The sequence below is a fragment of the Haliotis rufescens genome, unplaced genomic scaffold (assembly GCF_023055435.1).
Source record: "Haliotis rufescens isolate VD_foot unplaced genomic scaffold, xgHalRufe1.0.p SCAF_1, whole genome shotgun sequence".
NCBI classification, from domain to species: domain Eukaryota; kingdom Metazoa; phylum Mollusca; class Gastropoda; order Lepetellida; family Haliotidae; genus Haliotis; species Haliotis rufescens.
This window is the reverse complement of record NW_025963779.1, coordinates 9,205,339-9,225,516: the sequence shown is the minus strand read 5'-3', so window position 1 is coordinate 9,225,516 and position 20,178 is coordinate 9,205,339. Positions and strand designations below refer to the sequence as shown.

General features: G+C 39.1%; 1 protein-coding gene across 3 annotated transcripts in view; it reads left to right on the top strand.

The window, feature by feature from the left end:
* The window catches only part of LOC124136671 (fibroblast growth factor receptor-like 1), a 155,820-nt gene that overhangs the window by 99,716 nt on the left and 35,926 nt on the right, over positions 1 to 20,178 (top strand). For all 3 annotated transcript variants that reach the window (XM_046502645.2, XM_046502644.2, XM_046502643.2), the window contains exon 3: positions 14,713 to 14,837. In XM_046502645.2, coding sequence (XP_046358601.1) covers positions 14,713 to 14,837 — 125 coding nt within the window. The remainder of the gene's footprint in view (positions 1 to 14,712; positions 14,838 to 20,178) is intronic.

Genomic DNA, 20,178 nt, shown 5'->3' with positions numbered 1-20,178 from the left:
GCACAGCACGGCACCGCACATGCAGACGTGTTGCCATACAAGTGCAATAATAACATTAAACCTCAGTCCTCCTCACCTCGCAATAATCGAACATTTTCGGCATGAGATGGTCTGACCCTCGAGTTAGCATCCTCTCTCTTGGCAACAAGTATTATTCATTGTTTAAGCTCTTTAGTTAATATGTGAAAACACATTCACTGTTAATCCTTGTAACGGTTTCTTGTTGTCAAGAACTCTGCTAGGAATTAGGATTTTCCAATTGAGCAGAATAGTATTGGTTGTGTACATTCCATGATGGCATGAATCTACATTTGAAATTCAGATGAGATAACTGGTTATCGTCTTGGATGGAAAAGTGACAACAAAACTTAGGAACATTGGCTTTTGTTGTCATGAAGCTGGTCATACCAGTCTGTTAAATCTACAGTGTAATTGTCATGAACCATATTCATTTCCTTTCTATGCATACTGAAGGAAAAGTAGAATTTAAATGATGGCAGAATATGACAGCATTAAGCTCTCCATCCCCATTGGGGATTGCAGGTCCTGAGTAATTCATGCTTGTTGTAAGAGGCAACAGAAATTGGAATGGGATGTCTGAATGGATGCTGGATGAACCTTGTTCTGTAACATGACTTACTGAATTATATCACCATACAGTGGAACTCCCCAGTATAATTTGGACAAGGAATCCAAATGGGATAGGGTTGGATCTCTAGGGGATGTTTGGTTGGGATCCCACCCTATCCCCAGACATTTATCCCACCCTATCCCCAGTCATTTATCCCACCCTAACCCCAGACATTTATCCCACCCTAACCCCAGTCATTTATCCCACCCAAGCCCCAGACATTTATCCCACCTTAACCCCAGTCATTCATCCCACCCTAGCCCCAGACATTTATCCCAACCTAGCCCCAGTCATTCATCCCACCCTAACCCCAGACATTTATCCCACCCTAACCCCAGTCATTTATCCCACCCAAGCCCCAGACATTTATCCCACCCTAACCCCAGTCATTCATCCCACCCTAACCCCAGACATTTATCCCAACCCAGCCCCAGTCATTCATCCAACCCTAACCCCAGACATTTATCCCACCTTAACCCCAGTCATTTATCCCACCCAAGCCCCAGTCATTTATCCCACCCTATCCCCAGACATTTATCCCACCCTAGCCCCAGACATTTATCCCACCCTAGCCCCAGACATTTATCCCAACCTAGCCCCAGACATTTATCCCACCCTATCCCCAGACATTTATCCCACCCAAGCCCCAGACATTTATCCCACACTAGCCCCAGACATTTAACCCACCCAAGCCCCAGACATTTATCCCACCCTATCCCCAGACATTTATCCCACCCTAGCCCCAGACATTTATCCCACCCTAGCCCCAGACATTTATCCCAACCTAGCCCTAGACATTTATCCCACCCTATCCCCAGACATTTATCCCACCCAAGCCCCAGACATTTATCCCACACTAGCCCCAGACATTTAACCCACCCAAGCCCCAGACATTTATCCCACCCTATCCCCAGACATTTATCCCACCTGAGCACCAGACATTTATCCCAACCTAGCCCCAGACATTTCCTTCACTATTAGGTGATTTCAATATGCAAGCATTGCAAGCTTTCATCGGGTATGGACGTGGGCTTGTTTTGCCTTCATCTGGTATGGATGTGCACAATCCAGTTCCTTAATAGCATTCATTAAAGACTGTGTAATATTGAACCCACCATGGTTGCTGCCTTTGACATTTAAATACAAGCATCTCCGGCAATATTTACAACATACATTAGCTAACCTCCAAGGAGGTCCACTAACAGGATTAGATCATGTTCTAAGAAAACAGGCACAATGTACTTTTCATGAGCATTCTAAGTTTGCTAATTTGTTGAATTTTTTGTGTAAAGACTTTTAAATCATTGTAACTATGTTAATTTAAAAAAAAAAAGATCTGTATGTATGAGTTTCAAAGAGTGTAAATTATTCTAATTTGTTTGAGAATTCAATCTCGGTCTCTTGTTACAGTTTGAACTGGGTATCACCTGAGTGGAACAGGTGAGAGGTACACATGTCCCGTGATGATGTTTACACACAAAACTATACCCCCTCCCTCGCAGCAAACACGTAAACAGCCACCTCACAAGATGACAAGATATAACACTCTACCTGACGTTTCCAAATGGAGTCCAACCAAGCTAATGAGTTGCCTTTAGCTTAGCAGCCTTCCCAGTCACTTCATAATGTGGAGGTTTACAACTGACTGGTAACGCCAGTCTTTTTACGGAGGGGAATGATTTTCGCTTTGAAAAAAAGTCTTTGATGGTAATGGTGCACGTTACTCTGAGTGATGTAGGTGTATGGATTTAATCTACAATGGAAGTCTACCGTATGCACATGTCATGCCAAGCTGAACAGGAGACAAAGTAGACTGACGGATTAGTGTTGTGCTTACAGTGACGTTTCTTTTGATTTACAGAATGTAAGTCCTGTGCCAAGCAGGGACTCATTTTTCCCTCCTAGCATCATTGAGGATATAGAAGCCAAGACTGGAACTGTTGTCTGCCTCATTAGTTGGACACCATATCTTAATCCTGTATCTATTGCATTTCACCCTCTCTAACTAGTTTCCCCTCATTTTTCAATGCTACTTTTCCTTTAAGGCATCATCACCCTCTTTTCCTCATTTCCTCATTTCTAGTTGTCTGAATGCCGTCTGATGTCCCGTCTGATGTTCTCGTTTCTTTTCATTGTATTTGGGCATGACACTGTTCAAGCAGAAGATGTCCTGAACTCCTTCATAGACCTGGGAAATGTTTTTGACACATTGACCAGTTATGTCAAGGGTCAAGGTCATTTACTAGACCATAGCCTGAAGAAAAGTTAGTTTGTATAACTCAAGAAGCATTTACATGTCAATGAAACAGAAGTTTTAGTAATCCGTAATGGTGGTTTTCCCAGTTCCTATGAGAAATGGTTTTAGAAGGGTATATCTGTTAAAACAGCATCTTACTATAACTATTTGGGTATTATATTCTCAACTAGATTGTCGTGGACAAAGAGCACTCATACTCTGCCTAGTAAACCTAGTAAGGTCCTCTTTCCATTAAAGAAAATGTTTATTAAATTATGAATATGCCTGTAAGTTTAATATTTAAGTTGTTTTATGGTAAGGTCAAGCCTATGTTGTTATATGGGACGGACGTTTGGGGGTTGAAGAAAGAAAGGCAATTGAAATCTTTCAAACGAACCTTTGTATATATATGCTTGGTGGGGAAAAGCATGTTTCCAGTAATGGTATTTTGGCAGATTGTGGTAGATTTAATATTTATGTCAGTTATGTAAAATGTGTTAGTTACTGGTCCAAGTTATTAAGGATGTCTGAAGATCGCTGCCCTAAACATTGTTATTTACTTATGAGGAAATTCGATCTGGCTGGAAGAGCTACCTGGGCTACATCTGTTAGATATTTGCTGTGTTGTTATGGTTTGGGAATTGTTTGGTAGTCAGGATGTTGGCAGTATAACACAGTTTATTTCTACTTTTTTTTACTGAAAAAGGGATTTTGATAAGACGCGTATTCTTGTGACATCAATAAGTCATTGCATCTAAGATATTATTTGGAAATTAAATCATTAATTGTTGAATGTTATGTCAGTTCCATTAATCAGACAAATGTTAGAAGATATATATGTTTACCCGTACTTAGATTACATGCTCTGCCACTAATGTGTAACGGAGAGGTTAAAGTGTGAATATGACATGAAAGGTGTGTGAATGTGGTTCAAATAAAATGAAATCCTTTTCATGTTTGAGTGTAAAGCCTATGATGCCATTAGTAACAAATATTTGTCAGTGTATGGAAAAATTAACAATGTAGATAAATATGATAAAGTAATTAGCAGTAATTGTACGCATATTCTTAGAAACTGTTTGAAGCACATTATGGAAGCCTTAACTCAAAGAAGATCTGTATTAATGAATGTCACTGTCTAAAACATGTAATTAAAATCAAATGTGTGTTTTTATTGTACAAGGGCCAATGGCCTACTAAAAATAAAATTGAATTGAACTGAATTAACTTGGTACAATTTGACAGGGTTGTCAGTGACCTACATATGAGGTCAAGGTCACAGTTAAAACCATTGTAAAAGTTTGTATGTCATTTTCACTTAATTGCCTTTTTCTTTTGACCTTTTAAGAGTCAATGCATGATGTTGTTATGATGTTTTCATAATTTGACATGTGATAACAATCTTTTGACATTAAATGTGTCACATTTACCTTTCAATGAGCAGCATATTTATTTTCATTCTTAAAGCCACTTGATACTTGGATATTTCAGAGTTATACATCATGTATATCTCCTTTATGACACAAGGAAGTCATTTTGGCACATTGATATGTCATGTAAAGGGTGAAGGTCCTCCTCCAGGTATTGGTTGGAAGAAAACTTTACTGAATATTTCGAGAAGCATCTGTAGGTCATTGAAACTTGGTACATGTCATCCGTAGGTGGGGTCCAGATGTTGTTTTAAAGTTGCACTGTATATGTTTTCCAAAACCAGAAGTAATGTCATGAGACTTGAAGTACATAGAACTTTTTTTATTAAGGTAGTACGAGGCACAGGACTTTCTGTTTAAAGTTTTCATGGCATTAGACATGTGTTTTCCTGAACCAGTGACGTCATTGAAATAGTCATAACTTTGTCATTATTTTAAGGAAGCTATACATGCAAAGGTCCTTTGTTTTAAAGTTTGACCACATTGGGAATATATATTCCCAAACCAGAAGTGATGTCATCACTCTAGAAGTGCTTATTTCTTCGTTATTAGTGGAGCTGAAGGCACAAATAGAAAAAGGTGGGGAAGGTTCTGCTTCTGTTTTTTAATGTAACGCAGCCTTCTTTCTAGTTTATTTTTAGCATGGACTTATGCATGATTTCATGTTATGGTTTGTCCAATCCAGACTTGAACATAATCTGGGATATCACCATAGGATTACAGCCTAAACCATCAATGTATTTACAATATTACTCTTGTCCAGTTGTCTTTAGAGTTTGGTTGTCTTCATTTTTTTCTTTTCTTCATTTTTTTCTTTTCTTTTTCTCTTGATGTAGCTCCCTTGTCTTAATCCTCCAGGGATGTCGTGGTGAAAAATGACCCTTGTTTCTTGCCGTGATTTAATTTCTCCTGTCTCCATGGGAACCCATTCATGTAACATTTGCTTGTCTTGCTCAAGGTCCACTTTCATTTCACATGGCTTAAAAACTGTAACATTGAGATATAAAGTCCTAATCGGTCACAAATCAAACTCACTCTGTTAACTGTGTCCATCGGTCTCTCCCATTAAAGCCTATAGCAGACAGCCATAGTAAAATATCTTAGCTCTGTAGAGTCACTGCGGGACCATTGAAAGGTTTATGCCATATCAAAGCTATCATGACCACAGGTTTCAGGTCTTCATATTACTGTAGTGTTACTTTTAAGAACTTAAAACAAGCTTGGAAAAATCAATGTCATTAGAAAGAAGACCAATATCACAACTTACATCAACCTTTAATGAATAATGACACAAGGTATTTTTCTGATTTAATCACCTTATAGAAGCCATGGTCTGATCCACCACTGTTAAGGGCCTTTATGGATTTTATGGTGGTACAAATAATCTCAACCATAAGTGCTCAAGAGATATATATGCATTTTCTCTACTCTAGTGTTTGAGAAATTTTGGATGACTGCTTGTTAAATCCACTTTTGCTTCTTAAATGTTCGTAAATCAGAATTGTCCTTGAATACTTCTATATCATCTTCAAAGTTGATGATGATTTAGGAGACATCATGTCCCATTCATACCAATTACTTAGACTTACAGTCTCTCATCCTGGTAATAGATGGAAACAAAGAATAAGTTATCACTGTTTTTGTATGTGTAGCCTTAAGCCTTCAGGTAAATACAGTTACCGTGGGATGTGTTTATCACAGGCAGTTGCAGACAAGGCAGGAGTGGTGAGATGAGATTCTTGGTGTTCATATACAGGAGAATTAATAGTATATATAATGGTGCAATCTCCTCTGATCCTGTTCTGTCGTTGAAGGAGAGGTCTTGGGAAGATTTCCTTCTTCTTTTCAACCCTTGGGTATTCTGGGGCTGAACAGGTCCCCAGTACCTGTTAGCCAGTAGCTGATAGCCAGTACCTGTTAGCCAGTAGCAGATAGCCAGTAGCTGTTAGCCAGTACCTGTTTGCTAGTAGCTGTTAGCCAGTAGCTGATAGCCAGTACCTGTTAGCCAGTAGCTGATAGCCAGTACCTGTTAGCCAGTAGCTGATAGCCAGTAGCTGTTAGCCAGAAGCTGATAGCCAGTAGCTGTTAGCCAGTACCTGTTAGCCAGTAGCTGATAGCCAGTACCTGTTAGCCTGTGGGTTGACATTACTGCAGGGCCATAACTTTGTATGTGCAAACACAACAGAGCAATGAGTGAGTGAGTGAGTGAGTGTAGTTTTACGCTGCTTTTAGCAGTATTCCAGCAATATCATGGCGGGGGACACCAGAAATGGGCTTCACACATTGTACCCATGTCGGGAATCGAACCTGGGTCTTCGGCGTGACGAGCGAATGCTTTAACCACTAGGCTACCCGACCGCCCCAAACAGAGCAATGAGATGAAATACATAATATTTAATACTTATGATAAAACAACATACGTAATAATTTTTGGTAATAAGCTTGGGAGCTGACTGAGGGATTATGGGTAAAGGCTGTTGTGAGACCTGGTGCACATGTGCAAGGGTGGTTGGTTTGAAACAAAATTGTAAGCATAAAATAATAAAATAAGCATATACATGTGAATAGAATTCAGTACACTGCATGTGTATGTAGTAAAGTAGAAAGAAAAAAATACATTGGATTTGCACAAACCACAATATAAAATTATCAGTTGAAACTGTGGTCGGGAAAAATTGATAGAACTTTTGAGGATATTTTCCACTATTATCAAAGAGAATTTGATGGAGTGACTATGGTAAAGTGAGCATTATGGTGATACCTTCTCCCTTGATCATTGCCAGGATGAATGCAGATTGCCTGCTGCCCATGACATGCTGTGACATATCCAAACTCTCTTTACAAGCAGAAATGAATTGATGTAGATACTGGATGGATGTTTACATTAAAACAGTTCAAAGGAATGTCATTATGGTTCACAACGTCAACCTGCATACGTCTTGGAAGAATGATTGAATTGTGTTGTATTTGGTTTAGACTTCATAATAGTCACTATCAAGATGACCCTGACGTGATCCTCGACCATCTACGTTACATTCATGGGATATAATAACTATATTGCCTGAAAAAGTTCAGATCCAGCATAACTCAAATACCAATATTAAAATTCGGAGAGACCTCTAAAATCATTTCATTGAGCTGTCATTTGGTATTTACTTGAACGATGCTGTAAATAATCACTGCTAGAGAAATTGAGATAATTATACAAGCATGTGTCATACTGATTTTACAAAACAAGTGTCAAAATTCTTGTATTTCCCAAGCGAGGTTAATATATGAATTCTTACACGAGTTTCGTAAAATCAGTATGACACATGTCAGTGTAATCATTTCTTTATAACCCATTATTTCTTTATCATTTTGAGCTCTTCTTTAGAAAAATGCTCATGATGTCAATCACTGGATTGTCTGGTCCAGACTCTATTACTTACAGACTGCCATCATATAGCTTGAATATTGCTGAGTTGGGCGTCAAACAACAAACAAAACAAACAAAAGAAAAGAAAAATGCACTGATCATGACCGCAGTCTTATAAAACCACAATTGTCGATTGGTGTCAACAATCTTCAGCTATGACGTCGTTTCTTGTGTGACGTCATTCTGACTTTACTTCACAATTGGATCCAAATGGTGTCAACGATGTTGTCGGGATAATGCAAACAATACACTGGTGCGTGTGAAGTGATATTTGCACTCGTGCACATACGCTTTTTATGAACTCGGTTATTTCTATCTGAATATCAAGTAAGCATGTATATAGTCCAGGGGCCTTGTCGTAACCCTAATGTTAAATGCTATAACAAATTTGGGAGATACCTGGAGCCAAATACCATAGAGGAATACCTCAAGGTCCCCAAGACCATCTTCAACTACCATATAGTCTTGTGTGTATAGTGCACCCTTATTTCTAAAACATACATATTACAAGCAGAGTTTTGATTCTTCTTTCAATCAGACAGACATTTCATTGTATTTTTAATACCGAAAGTAGCATGTCAACAAAGTTGTACTGAAGTATGCAAGTTATGTTATACTATCTAATTGTTGTAAAAAGCGTTCCTTGTATATCTGGTCTTATATGTATAATCCATTTTAATAATTTTTTCAAATTAGATCGCACCAACTTATGATTATTTACAGCAATCCTGATCATGTTACCACTGTTGACACTTTGAAATGAAGCTTAGTTGAATGGATACATATATCATAAATGCCATATTTTGACTGTGTAAAAGCTCATGTTTGGTGTTGTTTGACTACTTTGTCTCAAAATACTGTTTTCCTAATCAGAATCACGAGACCAGGCAATTGTAAGCCTCAGAGGGTGACCCATCAAACTGTTCCATATATTGAACATATCAGGCGATATGCTAAAGTGCTATGCTAAAGGGGATTTTTATTCTAAATAAAGGGGGGCACGGATGGCCCAGTTGTCTAAGGCGCTGCGATTCGCTGTGCAGAGTTGCATCCCATGGGCACGCCTGAAACCTATGATTGTGGGTTCAAATCCCGGTTCGCCATGATTATGTTTCTAAGTTTGTCAGCACCATACCCATGCTCGTGGGTTTCACCAAAGTGGTAAACGTCTGAGACATGCATCACTTTGGGCTTTCCTCCCACATTAAGCTGACACACCGTGATGTAACTGGAATACTGTTAAAAGCGGCATTAAATCCAACTCACTCACTCACTCACTATTTTAAATATATATATAAAAGTAGCAAGTAAAATAACATGATATTAGAATATATTATACCTAGTACAGTAAAAGTTTCAGATACAATTTCTTCAGATCATTGCTTCAAAAACCTTTTCAGTGATAATATTGGGTAATTTGTAACCGAATCTGGTAGATCTATGTTTATTTACAGTCTCCTGCCTATTTTACAAGACAATTACACCTGATAATCTTAATCTCTGTATGTAAAATATGCATTGTATCACAGGAAAGACAGCTGAAATGGTAAATCATCATGTCTGGTGACGTTTGATCACAAAATTCCCATTTTATTGAACAAATGTGTTTCAAAAAGCAATTTTCCACTGAAATTGTACCCCAGAATGAATGGTGCGCAACTGCACATTATGCACAAGAAAATGTGATAGTTTGTAAATTGCAAATGTTTCTGTATACATTAGGTAATAGGCTTGCGTTCCTGGGCATTTAGATTTGTGATATTCCTAATAACTTGTTCACTGGGTGCATATAACACTGTAGCCTCAGAATACAGGCTATAGTGTTGTGAACCGCCTCTGTGGTCTAATGGTAGAGCATCAGCCCCAAGAGCAGAAGGTCCGGGGTTCGATCCCCAGCCGCATCATACCAAAAGACATTAAAAGATGGTACTTGTTGTTACCCTGTCTGGCGCTCTGCGTTAAGGGGCTAAAACAAGGACTGGTCGGCTCGGAGTCAGTATACTGTGTCTGAGTGGGGTATTCATGTTAAACTGCGGCATGGTATCTCAGTGTGCACACACATACACTTGCATGCACGTCGCTATATAAGTGCAATAATCTTGGACGCGACGTTAAACCCCATTTCACCTCACCTCACCTATAGTGTTGTGATACAAGTACAAGGCAGTTTGTCAGTGTGTCTGCTGCACCTAATGTCTACCTATATCCCTAAGCAAGTAATGTTGATCATTAAATCAATCTAACGATGTATAGAAGGCTATGAGGTGTCAGTGACAGATGCAAGATCTGAAGAGGCAATGTTGTGTGATCTGTAAAGATGTCCGCGACAACACTGGCAGAACACAGAGAAAGCTATAATGGATATGGTATGTGATGACAAGCCCTCGTGGGCTTCCAGGATGAGGTTCTCCACCACCTTGTGTTTTTCCCCAGAGTTGACTAAGTGAGCATGTGATGGCCACAATGACTTCTTTGTTCAGAGTGTCAGTGGCAGCGAGGAGGGATGATATTGGCCCGTGCATGTTGTTGTATTGACAAAGTTGATGTAGTCATGGCATAGATAGTAGGGCGGGGGTTGGGGTGCAGAATGTATATTACAGGTCTAGATGTCACTCTAATGTTCTTTACTATTTGTTGTTGTGGCTAGATATCACACCAATGTTCTTTACTATCTCTTGTTGTGGCTAGGTATCACACCAATGTTCTTTACTATCTCTTGTGGCTAGATATCACACCAATGTTCTTTATTGTATATTGTTTGGGGTCTAGATATCACACCAATGTTCTTTACTATCTCTTGTTGTGGCTAGGTATCACACCAATGTTCTTTACTATCTCTTGTTGTGGCTAGGTATCACACCAATGTTCTTTACTATCTCTTGTTGTGGCTAGATATCACACCAATGTTCTTTATTGTATATTGTTTGGGGTCTAGATATCACACCAATGTTCTTTACTATCTCTTGTTGTGGCTAGGTATCACACCAATGTTCTTTACTATCTCTTGTTGTGGCTAGGTATCACACCAATGTTCTTTATTGTATATTGTTTGGGGTCTAGATATCACACCAATGTTCTTTACTATCTCTTGTTGTGGCTAGATATCACACCAATGTTCTTTATTGTATATTGTTTGGGGTCTAGATATCACACCAATGTTCTTTACTATCTGTTGTTGTGGGGCTAGATATCACACCAATGTTCTTTACTATTTGTTGTAGTGGGGCTAGATATCACACCAATGTTCTTTACTATTTGTTATTATGGGGCTAGATATCACACCAATGTTCTTTACTATCTGTTATGTGGGGCTAGATATCACACCAATGTTCTTTACTATTTGTTATTGTGGGGCTTAAGATATCACACCAATGTTTTTTTACTATTTGTCATTGTGGGGCTAGATATCACACCAATGTTCTTTACTATTTGTTATTGTGGGGCTAGATATCACACCAATGTTCTTTACTATTTGTTGTAGTGGGGCTAGATATCACACCAATGTTCTTTACTATTTGTTATTGTGGGGCTAGATATCACACCAATGTTCTTTACTATTTGTTATTGTGGGGCTAGATATCACACCAATGTTCTTTACTATTTGTTGTAGTGGGGCTAGATATCACACCAATGTTCTATATTATTTGTTGTAGTGGGGCTAGATATCACACCAATGTTCTATACTATTTGTTGTAGTGGGGCTAGATATCACACCAATGTTCTTTACTATTTGTTATTGTGGGGCTAGATATCACACCAATGTTCTTTACTATTTGTTATTGTGGGGCTAGATATCACACCAATGTTCTTTACTATTTGTTATTGTGGGGCTAGATATCACACCAATGTTCTTTACTATTTGTTATTGTGGGGCTATATATCACACCAATGTTCTTTACTATTTGTTGTAGTGGGGCTAGATATCACACCAATGTTCTTTACTATCTGTTGTTGTGGGGCTAGATATCACACCAATATTCTTTACTATCTGTTGTGGCTAGATATCACACCAATGTTCTTTACTATCTGTTACTGTGGGGCTAGATATCACACCAATGTTCCTTACTATATATTATTGCAGGGCTTAAGATATCACACCAATGTACAGTGGAAGCAGTCCAATTTGGACTCGTTTGGTAAAAAAGTCTGCTTTATGGCGAGGTTCAGATTACACAGAGTATAAAAAGTTGGACCTCAGGATTGAATGTCTTCCCGAACGCATGCTGATAGTCTTCACTACATTGAAGAATATCCGAGACCGTCTAATCTTTCTGGTTGGGTTTTGGCACTGACTTAAATTTCTCAATTAAAACAACTTCCTTGGCAAGTGTAAGTTCGATACACCTATTCTTTGCTGGCTGCTCAGCCATTGCGATTGACAATGACAAGCTGTGTTTAACGTTATTTATTGACATGCTCATGACACTGAATTCATGATATTGAGCTTTCTCATAAACAGGTGAGTAAATTCTAATTAACTAAGCTGATAACAAAGTGTTGAGGTCAATAGGATTACATGCAGGATAAGCATTGATGTTTTAGCTCACAATGACTGAGCTTACTTCAAAGTGAAAGAATATCAGATCCAGTCCGGTCTGGCCCAATCCGATTTAGACAGCTTCTTTCCAATAGTAAATCGGTTGTTGGGACTATGATTTTAGTCCAAAGTCTGGAGTGTAAAAGTCTGGATTACTGAGTTGGAGGTCAGTTTGAGTAATGATAATTCATTAAAGAACAGGGGGCTGGAGAAAAAGTTCAGTTTTCACCGAAATCCGAATTTGACAGTTCGATTTGAACAGATTCCACTGTACTTTCTATTTGTTGTTGCGGGCCTAAATGTCACACTGATATACTTCACTGAATGAAAAAAGGAATGGATCCTGGTCTCCATGGAGGAGGAACTCCCGAAGTGTCTCCAGGGCCACACAATCTCATTGAAGCGACAAACCAAGTTCTTGAGTTTGATTTAATTTCCCACCTGCGTGGTGTACATTCAACACGCCTAATAGAGGATTTAATTGCTGTCTACCTTTCCATGGGACATGACATTTAAACAGCGTCCCTTTACGACCGTCTTGATACTTTCATGTGATTGGATTTGTTGAAGGCGTTCAATACGATGAAAGAATCACCCTATTTCACAGTTTTCAGTGTCTGGCATTTTGGTCATGGTTCTCCGTGGTGATTAATGTCTTGTTTAATTAATGACTATAAATACCATTTGTTTTGTGAGCGGTCAGAGGCTACTGCCATTTTAATTCCAACCAATTAGGTTGGTGATCGGTCAAGTGACTGTGATTTCAGGTGTCCATGGGTCATGTTTCACCTCAATTATCTTCTCCTGTTTCGGTGCTCTTCTGTCTAGGAGGTACAATGTATTTCTATTTCTTGTTTTGACTGGAAACAAAGCTACGCTTCCTTCATGGATATCTGTGATGTGTCAAGCTCCGGACAGCTAATCAGCTGTGTTATTTTGCAGGCCAGCACCGATGGGAATCTTCCCCTCGCAAATTAAATGGAAATTAATTCAGTTTATGTCCGTAGTCTCGAGGGTATAAAATCATATTAAGCATCTTTCTTTTATTTCTGAAATGATGATGGTATTATTCAGCTTGTAACATAAAAATAAATGTGTGGAAAGATATTTTATGTTTGAGTTCATATGGAAGTCTAATAGGATTAGTTTGCTCCAGTTTGTTGTTCATGCATGCAGACAAATTATTATCTATTTCACAAAAGTATTAAATCATTGAGTACGTCCAGTCTGATAATTGCAACATGTAAACATTTTAGTGGACATTTAAGTAATGACAAAATGGAAAATCAGAGTATGGAAATACTGAACAAAAAAGGTAATTGATCATGAATATTTTACGGGATATTTTTTTTGTAGCGAAGATTGAGTTTGTGTACAGTTTATAAAAATACTTCATGATCCTTAAATATTTTTGTTCAGTATTGATCAGAACAACTCAAATCATGCTTCAGATAATTCTCAAGAAGCTCACTTGACTGCAGTTAAAATAGCATCTCTTCTTCTTGATACAATTAATCTGAAAGTTCAAAACATTTATTTTAGATCACCAAGAAATGACATTACTGCCAGTGATGCTTAACTTTACTCGCTCGACCATTGCAAAGTGTAGTACCGTATTCGACGTAATAAGTGCCCCGCTCTAATAAGCGGCCACGGTAACATTTGCTAATATATTGTCAGGTGAACAATCCCAATTAGCACCCCTTCCGATTCATCAATGTACACAAGACTTATTTATTATTATTTATACATACTCGTGTGTTATGTGCACCCTTAATTATGGGCAATTAAATTCTGGAAGAATATATCTGTCGTACATAAACATTTCAGCATAAACCATGAAATTCATCTTTCAATTCTGTTTTTTTCACCAAAATAATATTCTAATAAGAGCCCCTGTTTTTAATTTTGAGAGCGCCCTGGGCGCTTATTATGTCGAATAAGGTATGTTTATTGCCACATGTATGATGTAAGTGTCTGTTTGTCATGGGAGATTGTGGGGTTAGTCTAATGGTTGAGGTGATGACTATGGACACACTGAAGACCTGGGTTTGATTTCCACATTGCTTAAAACATGTCCCCACTGTGGAAAATTACTAAAAGTAGGGTAATACCAACCCACTCAGTGTGTATCGTCAGGAGAGGACCTGTGAAGATCTGGGGAAGAATAGGTCTTCAGCAGCCCATACTTGCCGTAAAAGGCGGCTATGCTTGTAGTAAGAGCCTACTAATGGGATCGGGTGGTCAGGGTCACTGACTTGGTTCATGCATGTCATTGTATTACAATTGTGTGGATCGATGCTCATCATGTCAATCACTGTATTGTCTAGTCCAGACTCGATTATTTACAGACTGCTGTCATAGCTGGAATATTGCCGAGTGCTACTTTAAGCAACAAAGAAACAAAGAAAGAAAAGTCAGGAGAGCTTGCTGTATGTAACGGTGTTGATTGTGTTTCAGATCTGTGTGTGATGAGTGCCACACCAGGTGAACCAGCCTTTCTGCCCACCCCTCGCAACATCACCGTCATGGTCGGCCAACTGGCAAAACTGCCCTGTCGGATTGAAAACCTGGGATCTAAAGATGTAAGTACGATGTCTTATCAAGTAACAGAGTTACACAAATAGTGCACACATCTGAAATAATCTCAGTGGATGTGTATCATGGTGAAGTATTATCCAATAATTACCTCCTTGCACTATGAAGACTCACCTCTTGAGGAACTGGATGTGGTATCAAATGGAAAATTAAGAGTCACTCCAGGCTTTCCTCCCACAAGCTGATGCACTGTAACTTAAATACAGTTAAAACCCAAATTACTTACTCTCTCATTCCCTGAAAAAAGTTTTTTACATGAAATTTATTTTTTAGTTGAACACCTTAGTAAAAACACCTTCATTTATAACAGAGGTTTATTCCAAACATGTCATTGTTTGAAAATGATAAATTAGTCCATATTAATTGGTAAAGTAAGTTGAAATCATTTGGAGTGAGTGAGTGAGTGAGTGAGTTTGGTTTTACGCCGCTTTTAGCAATATTCCAGCAATATCACTGCGGGGGACACCAGAAATGGGCTTCACACATTGTACCCATGTCGGGATTCGAACCCAGGTCTTCGGCGTGATGAGCAAACGCTTAAACCACCAGGCTACCCGACCGCGCCTGAAATCATGTGGTCTGTGAATAATGGTATAATGTGATAGCAACACAGGCACAGCCATGTTGAACAGTTGTACACATATCAATTATTCATGCATGCTAAAACAGTTTTCAAGTGATGTTCCACACTAAACATTACCCTATATTGATTATACAAGAAATATGAGGCACTAGTCACAATACATCATATCTTGTTACTAGTTTACCGACACAACAGTGGTATATTCTTCACAAACAGCTGACAGGTGGCTTACCGTGGTCTCACTGAACATTACATATGCTTTGTTAATGTGATCTCCCTCAGGCTAAAACTCCGACTTCAAGTTGATGTTAGCCAACACTGTCCCCCCTGCCCTAGGGCCTCCACTTCCCCCACCACTAGAGAGATGATAGCCAGCAGGTGGGGGTCAACCCCTGCCTGCACACACAATACAACATGTGCTCTAGGAGCTCTGTGCTTCCTATTAATGGTAAGGAGATAGGCCCTTATTCTGAAAGCCATCGGGCTTGCTTCAGGGAGAGATACACTGCCATGTTAGCAGATGGTGTTAGAGAAAGGATAGCCTTCTTAATTTGTTTGAGAGTTGTTGGAATTAGGATTTAATGATGTAGCGGTATTGTTCATTAGCATCCTTGATGGTGTCTTGGTTACTGACGAGTTTGAAGCTTCTGGTGAAAGTGGCCATATTGGTGTTTGAACTTCATGTGTCCTCACGTTACCTATCAGAGATCTTAGCATGAATAGAAGGATTGTGTAAGATTTTTCACCATGTTCTTAACATTGCTGCCATGAGAAAAGCTACATCAACTTTACTTGTTACCCCTTTGTGGGAATAGAACTCACATCCTTTGTGTTGAGTGAAAGCACTAACCACTGGCCCATCTTCAATAATATTGATAGAGGTTATGATATTGGGGGACTTGAATGCTTTGGTGTGTTGATTGTGAACTCCCCACCCAATTAAGCTCAATTGAATCTGCTTGATTAATGTCTCCGCTGCTAGCTAGCAGGTGTTGTCTCGTTGTCTCGCAGGAGACACTGTTTCCTGTGCTGCCCGAATCTAGAGTGATGTCTTTTAAAAAAGCAAGAACAGTAGGATCCTGATCCACTCAGAGCAACTAGACTGAGAACCACTTTGTGACTTGTCTGTCGCGACTAATTAATTTCACTCCATTAAAGATCCCAACCATTTAGATGCCAAATGGAAGCTATCTTTAGAAGAGGAGCCATTTAACAAGCAACTAAAACATATCAGTATTTCGACACTTTTCTCCACCCTCCAGCCCATCCTATAAGCACTTTGAACTCGGAAAGTCTCTGAGAGATTGTAAGAGAAAAGAGAAGTTCTTTTAAAGAATGAGAGTTCTTCTCAAAAGCTGTAAATTATTCACAATCATGCTCAGGTTTTATGCCTACACCACTTTATAGCTAGACGCCACGAAGTGTTGCTAATTTTGTGAAATTCTGTTTCTATTGGGCATTTGCAATGGCTACTTTGATGTGGAATTGAAATTGAACTGGAATATGAAACGACAGACAACCCAAATATAATGATGACATTAAAGTCAAGACGGAGTCCCTCCAAGACTCCACTGTGGCTCGCAATGTTTTCAAACCTCTCATTGAAAATTACCAATTTGCTAAAAATTTAAATTTTGTAATTTTGTGTGTTTTGTACATAGTAGTTGCTCACTGATGTAATCCTCAATTGACAGCATCATGTGCACGTGATTTAGTTCCCTGCATTTTTTTGTTCATTACTCAGTAATGAAAAAAATCTTGTTCAATACAAATACCATCTTCCCAAGGCAAGCAAATTTAGTTGTGTAACTTGAGATGGGCTTCAACGTCATCGGCTGGGTTCATGATAAGATAAATTTGTCTTCAGTCAAGATTGACGTTATTATTACAGTCTGATAAGAAGGTACAAGAGGTTCTCGTTGTATGTGACATGTTTTGTAAGAACTGTCATAACCTTGCCTATTTTAATAAGAAACCGTTATGTTATGTGCCAAGCATGTAAATACATTAGATATTGTGAACAGTCAACTTGTAAACAAACAGATGAAAACATGATCTTGCGGGAGACATGAAAGACGCAGTTAGGACAATATATACCGGTAATCTGTAGCAGGCTTTTGCCATTGATGTGTAATCGGATTTAGATTATTTTCAACTTCTACAATACAAATGTTACTTTTTAAGTAATTACCATTCCACTGAACCAAAGGAAAGAGTTTGAATAATCACCAAGCATCAGTGTTTCTTGTCAATCGTTATTCTTGAATTTAAGTTGACTAAACCTAGGATCTATTTCTGCTTTCGATGGCCTTATGTTTGATTTAGAGGGGACGTCATGATAAATTTTCCTAAACCTTCTTGATCCTCTCTAAAGTGCTATTGTGGATTTCAACAAACCACAATACACTCACAGAAATGGAAGCCAGCACTTTGAGTGGGTTCTATTTCGGTCAGCTCTTCTTGTCAAGGGGGCCAGCAAGTAGTAAACTATGTTGCTTGATCAAATACTTCGGCGAGCTAATCCAATCACCTGCCCAGTACCAACCAGTTACATCAGCTCAAACCAATGTGCTTCTAAAAATTAACTCCGGAAGGTCAGGGGCTGTTTCACAAAGTGACCGTAAGTCTCAAAAGACAGCGTAGGTCTATTGAATTGTATTGAATGACTGGAGTTAAGTTGTAGCGACTTCGTACAACATTAACCACGTCCACTACGTGTAACGTTTTCAATTGTGTATAGTCGTCTTCATACCACTTACTATGTATGAATCACTCTCAAGTAGCTGCCATGTACCAGATACTTGTAACTGTTCAGTCTGCCGTTAAGGGCCATTCAGTCTATCATCAAAGACAATTATGGGAGCAAATTAATTGTGGTGGGGGAAATATGAGCAAGTTTCTCCCTAGTCAGGTCCGGCCACTGGTGGCAGGCATGCATGCAAACACTGTGGCATGTCACCATCAACAAAATGTGTCCAGAAATCAGATTTGAGTGGACAGGAAAGGGGTTGGTGGGAGGGAAATTATCCATTGAGTGTAAACACTTATTGTTGATATTCATTGGTGGCAGACTTGAAGTTGCTTGAGGAGCAGACGGTCAATCTGTCCAACTCTGCCCATCTGTGGACTTGGGTCAGACATCAAGCAGTTCTGCCTCTTTGTTGATGAATGTTAAAGAGTTGATGAATGTAAAGACTGACACTTTGTCTTCTACAGATACATTGATGAGTTAATTGGCAGAGGAATTGAATTACTTCGTGATGTCGACCATACTCCCTGTACAATTGAAACTATCAAATTAGTATTTGGATAGCCAAGTGGGTAGCCTTGTCACACCAAAGACCTGGGTTTCATTCCCCATAATGGTATGATGCGTGAAGCCTATTGATGGTATCCCCTTGAAATGACTTGAAAATTGCTCAAAGCAGCTTTATACTTTTCCTAGGCCACCCCGCCCTCACTCACTCACTCACTCACTCACTCACTCACTCACTCACTCACTCACTCACTCACTCACTCACTCACTCACTCACATTGACATCCATTGTGCATCATGCAAAGTTACATGGTTTTAATGCATTAATGTTTGAAAGACCTGAGTATTCATGTCATGGGTGTCGTTGCAATGTTTGACTGTTTATGGGACTAGTTATTAAATGATCAGTCATTTTAATTAGCTGTGTAGCCTGGTGTTAACGCATCAAATTGGCTTGTCACACTAAAGACCATGTTCCCCACATGGGCACAATTTGTGAAGCCCATTGTCAGTGTCTCCAACTGTGACATTGTAATTCAAAGGGAACTGACAGACTATTTTAATATCAAAAATGCTTAATAGCTTAACAAATGTGTGAAGTATTGGTCCATTGTCATACATGATTAGAAGAATGAGACATTATTTACGACTCTGTCATGTCCAACAATAAATCAACAACCAGTGACATTTTTTTTTACATATTTCCTACTCACTAAGGCTCTGTGTTGTAGGTTATCATTAGAGCACTCCCCGTGGGTTGGGTTGAAAATGTACAACCTCAAGCGAGGGACTAGTGAGGGCTGAGAAGGAGTGTTGTAGCTAAATTATGAACTAAATGCTAGAAGTACCAGCAAGAATAGGAAAACATTGGGATGCCTGATTGTGAAACAATACACATAGTGGAAAAACATGAATTTGATGACAGCATGCAATTCAGATGTAAAACCTCCAGGCAGGTCTTACAATTCAGATGTAAAACCTCAAGGCAGGTCTTACAATTGAGATGTAAAACCTCCAGGCAGGTCTTACAATTGAGATGTAAAACCTCCAGGCAGGTCTTACAATTCAGATGTAAAACCACCAGGCAGGTCTTACAATTCAGATGTAAAACCTCCAGGCAGGTCTTACAATTCAGATGTAAAACCTCCAGGCAGGTCTTACAATTCAAATGTAAAACCTCCAGGCAGGTCTTACAATTCAGATGTAAAACCTCCAGGCAGGTCTTACAATTCAGATGTAAAACCTCCAGGCAGGTCTTACAATTCAAATGTAAAACCTCCAGGCAGGTATCACTTGAAAGTACTACCTCTCACAAGGTTGCTTTGAGATACCAAGGTACCTACAATACCATGGACAAAAGTGGCAGTAGGCTGATAAGGCTGAGCAGGAGAGCCAAGGGATGATGTTAGCACTGCTGTAGGACAGTGATGGTGGTCACTTAATTACCTGTTCACACTCGGTCCATTTCATAATATAATTACCAGTCTTC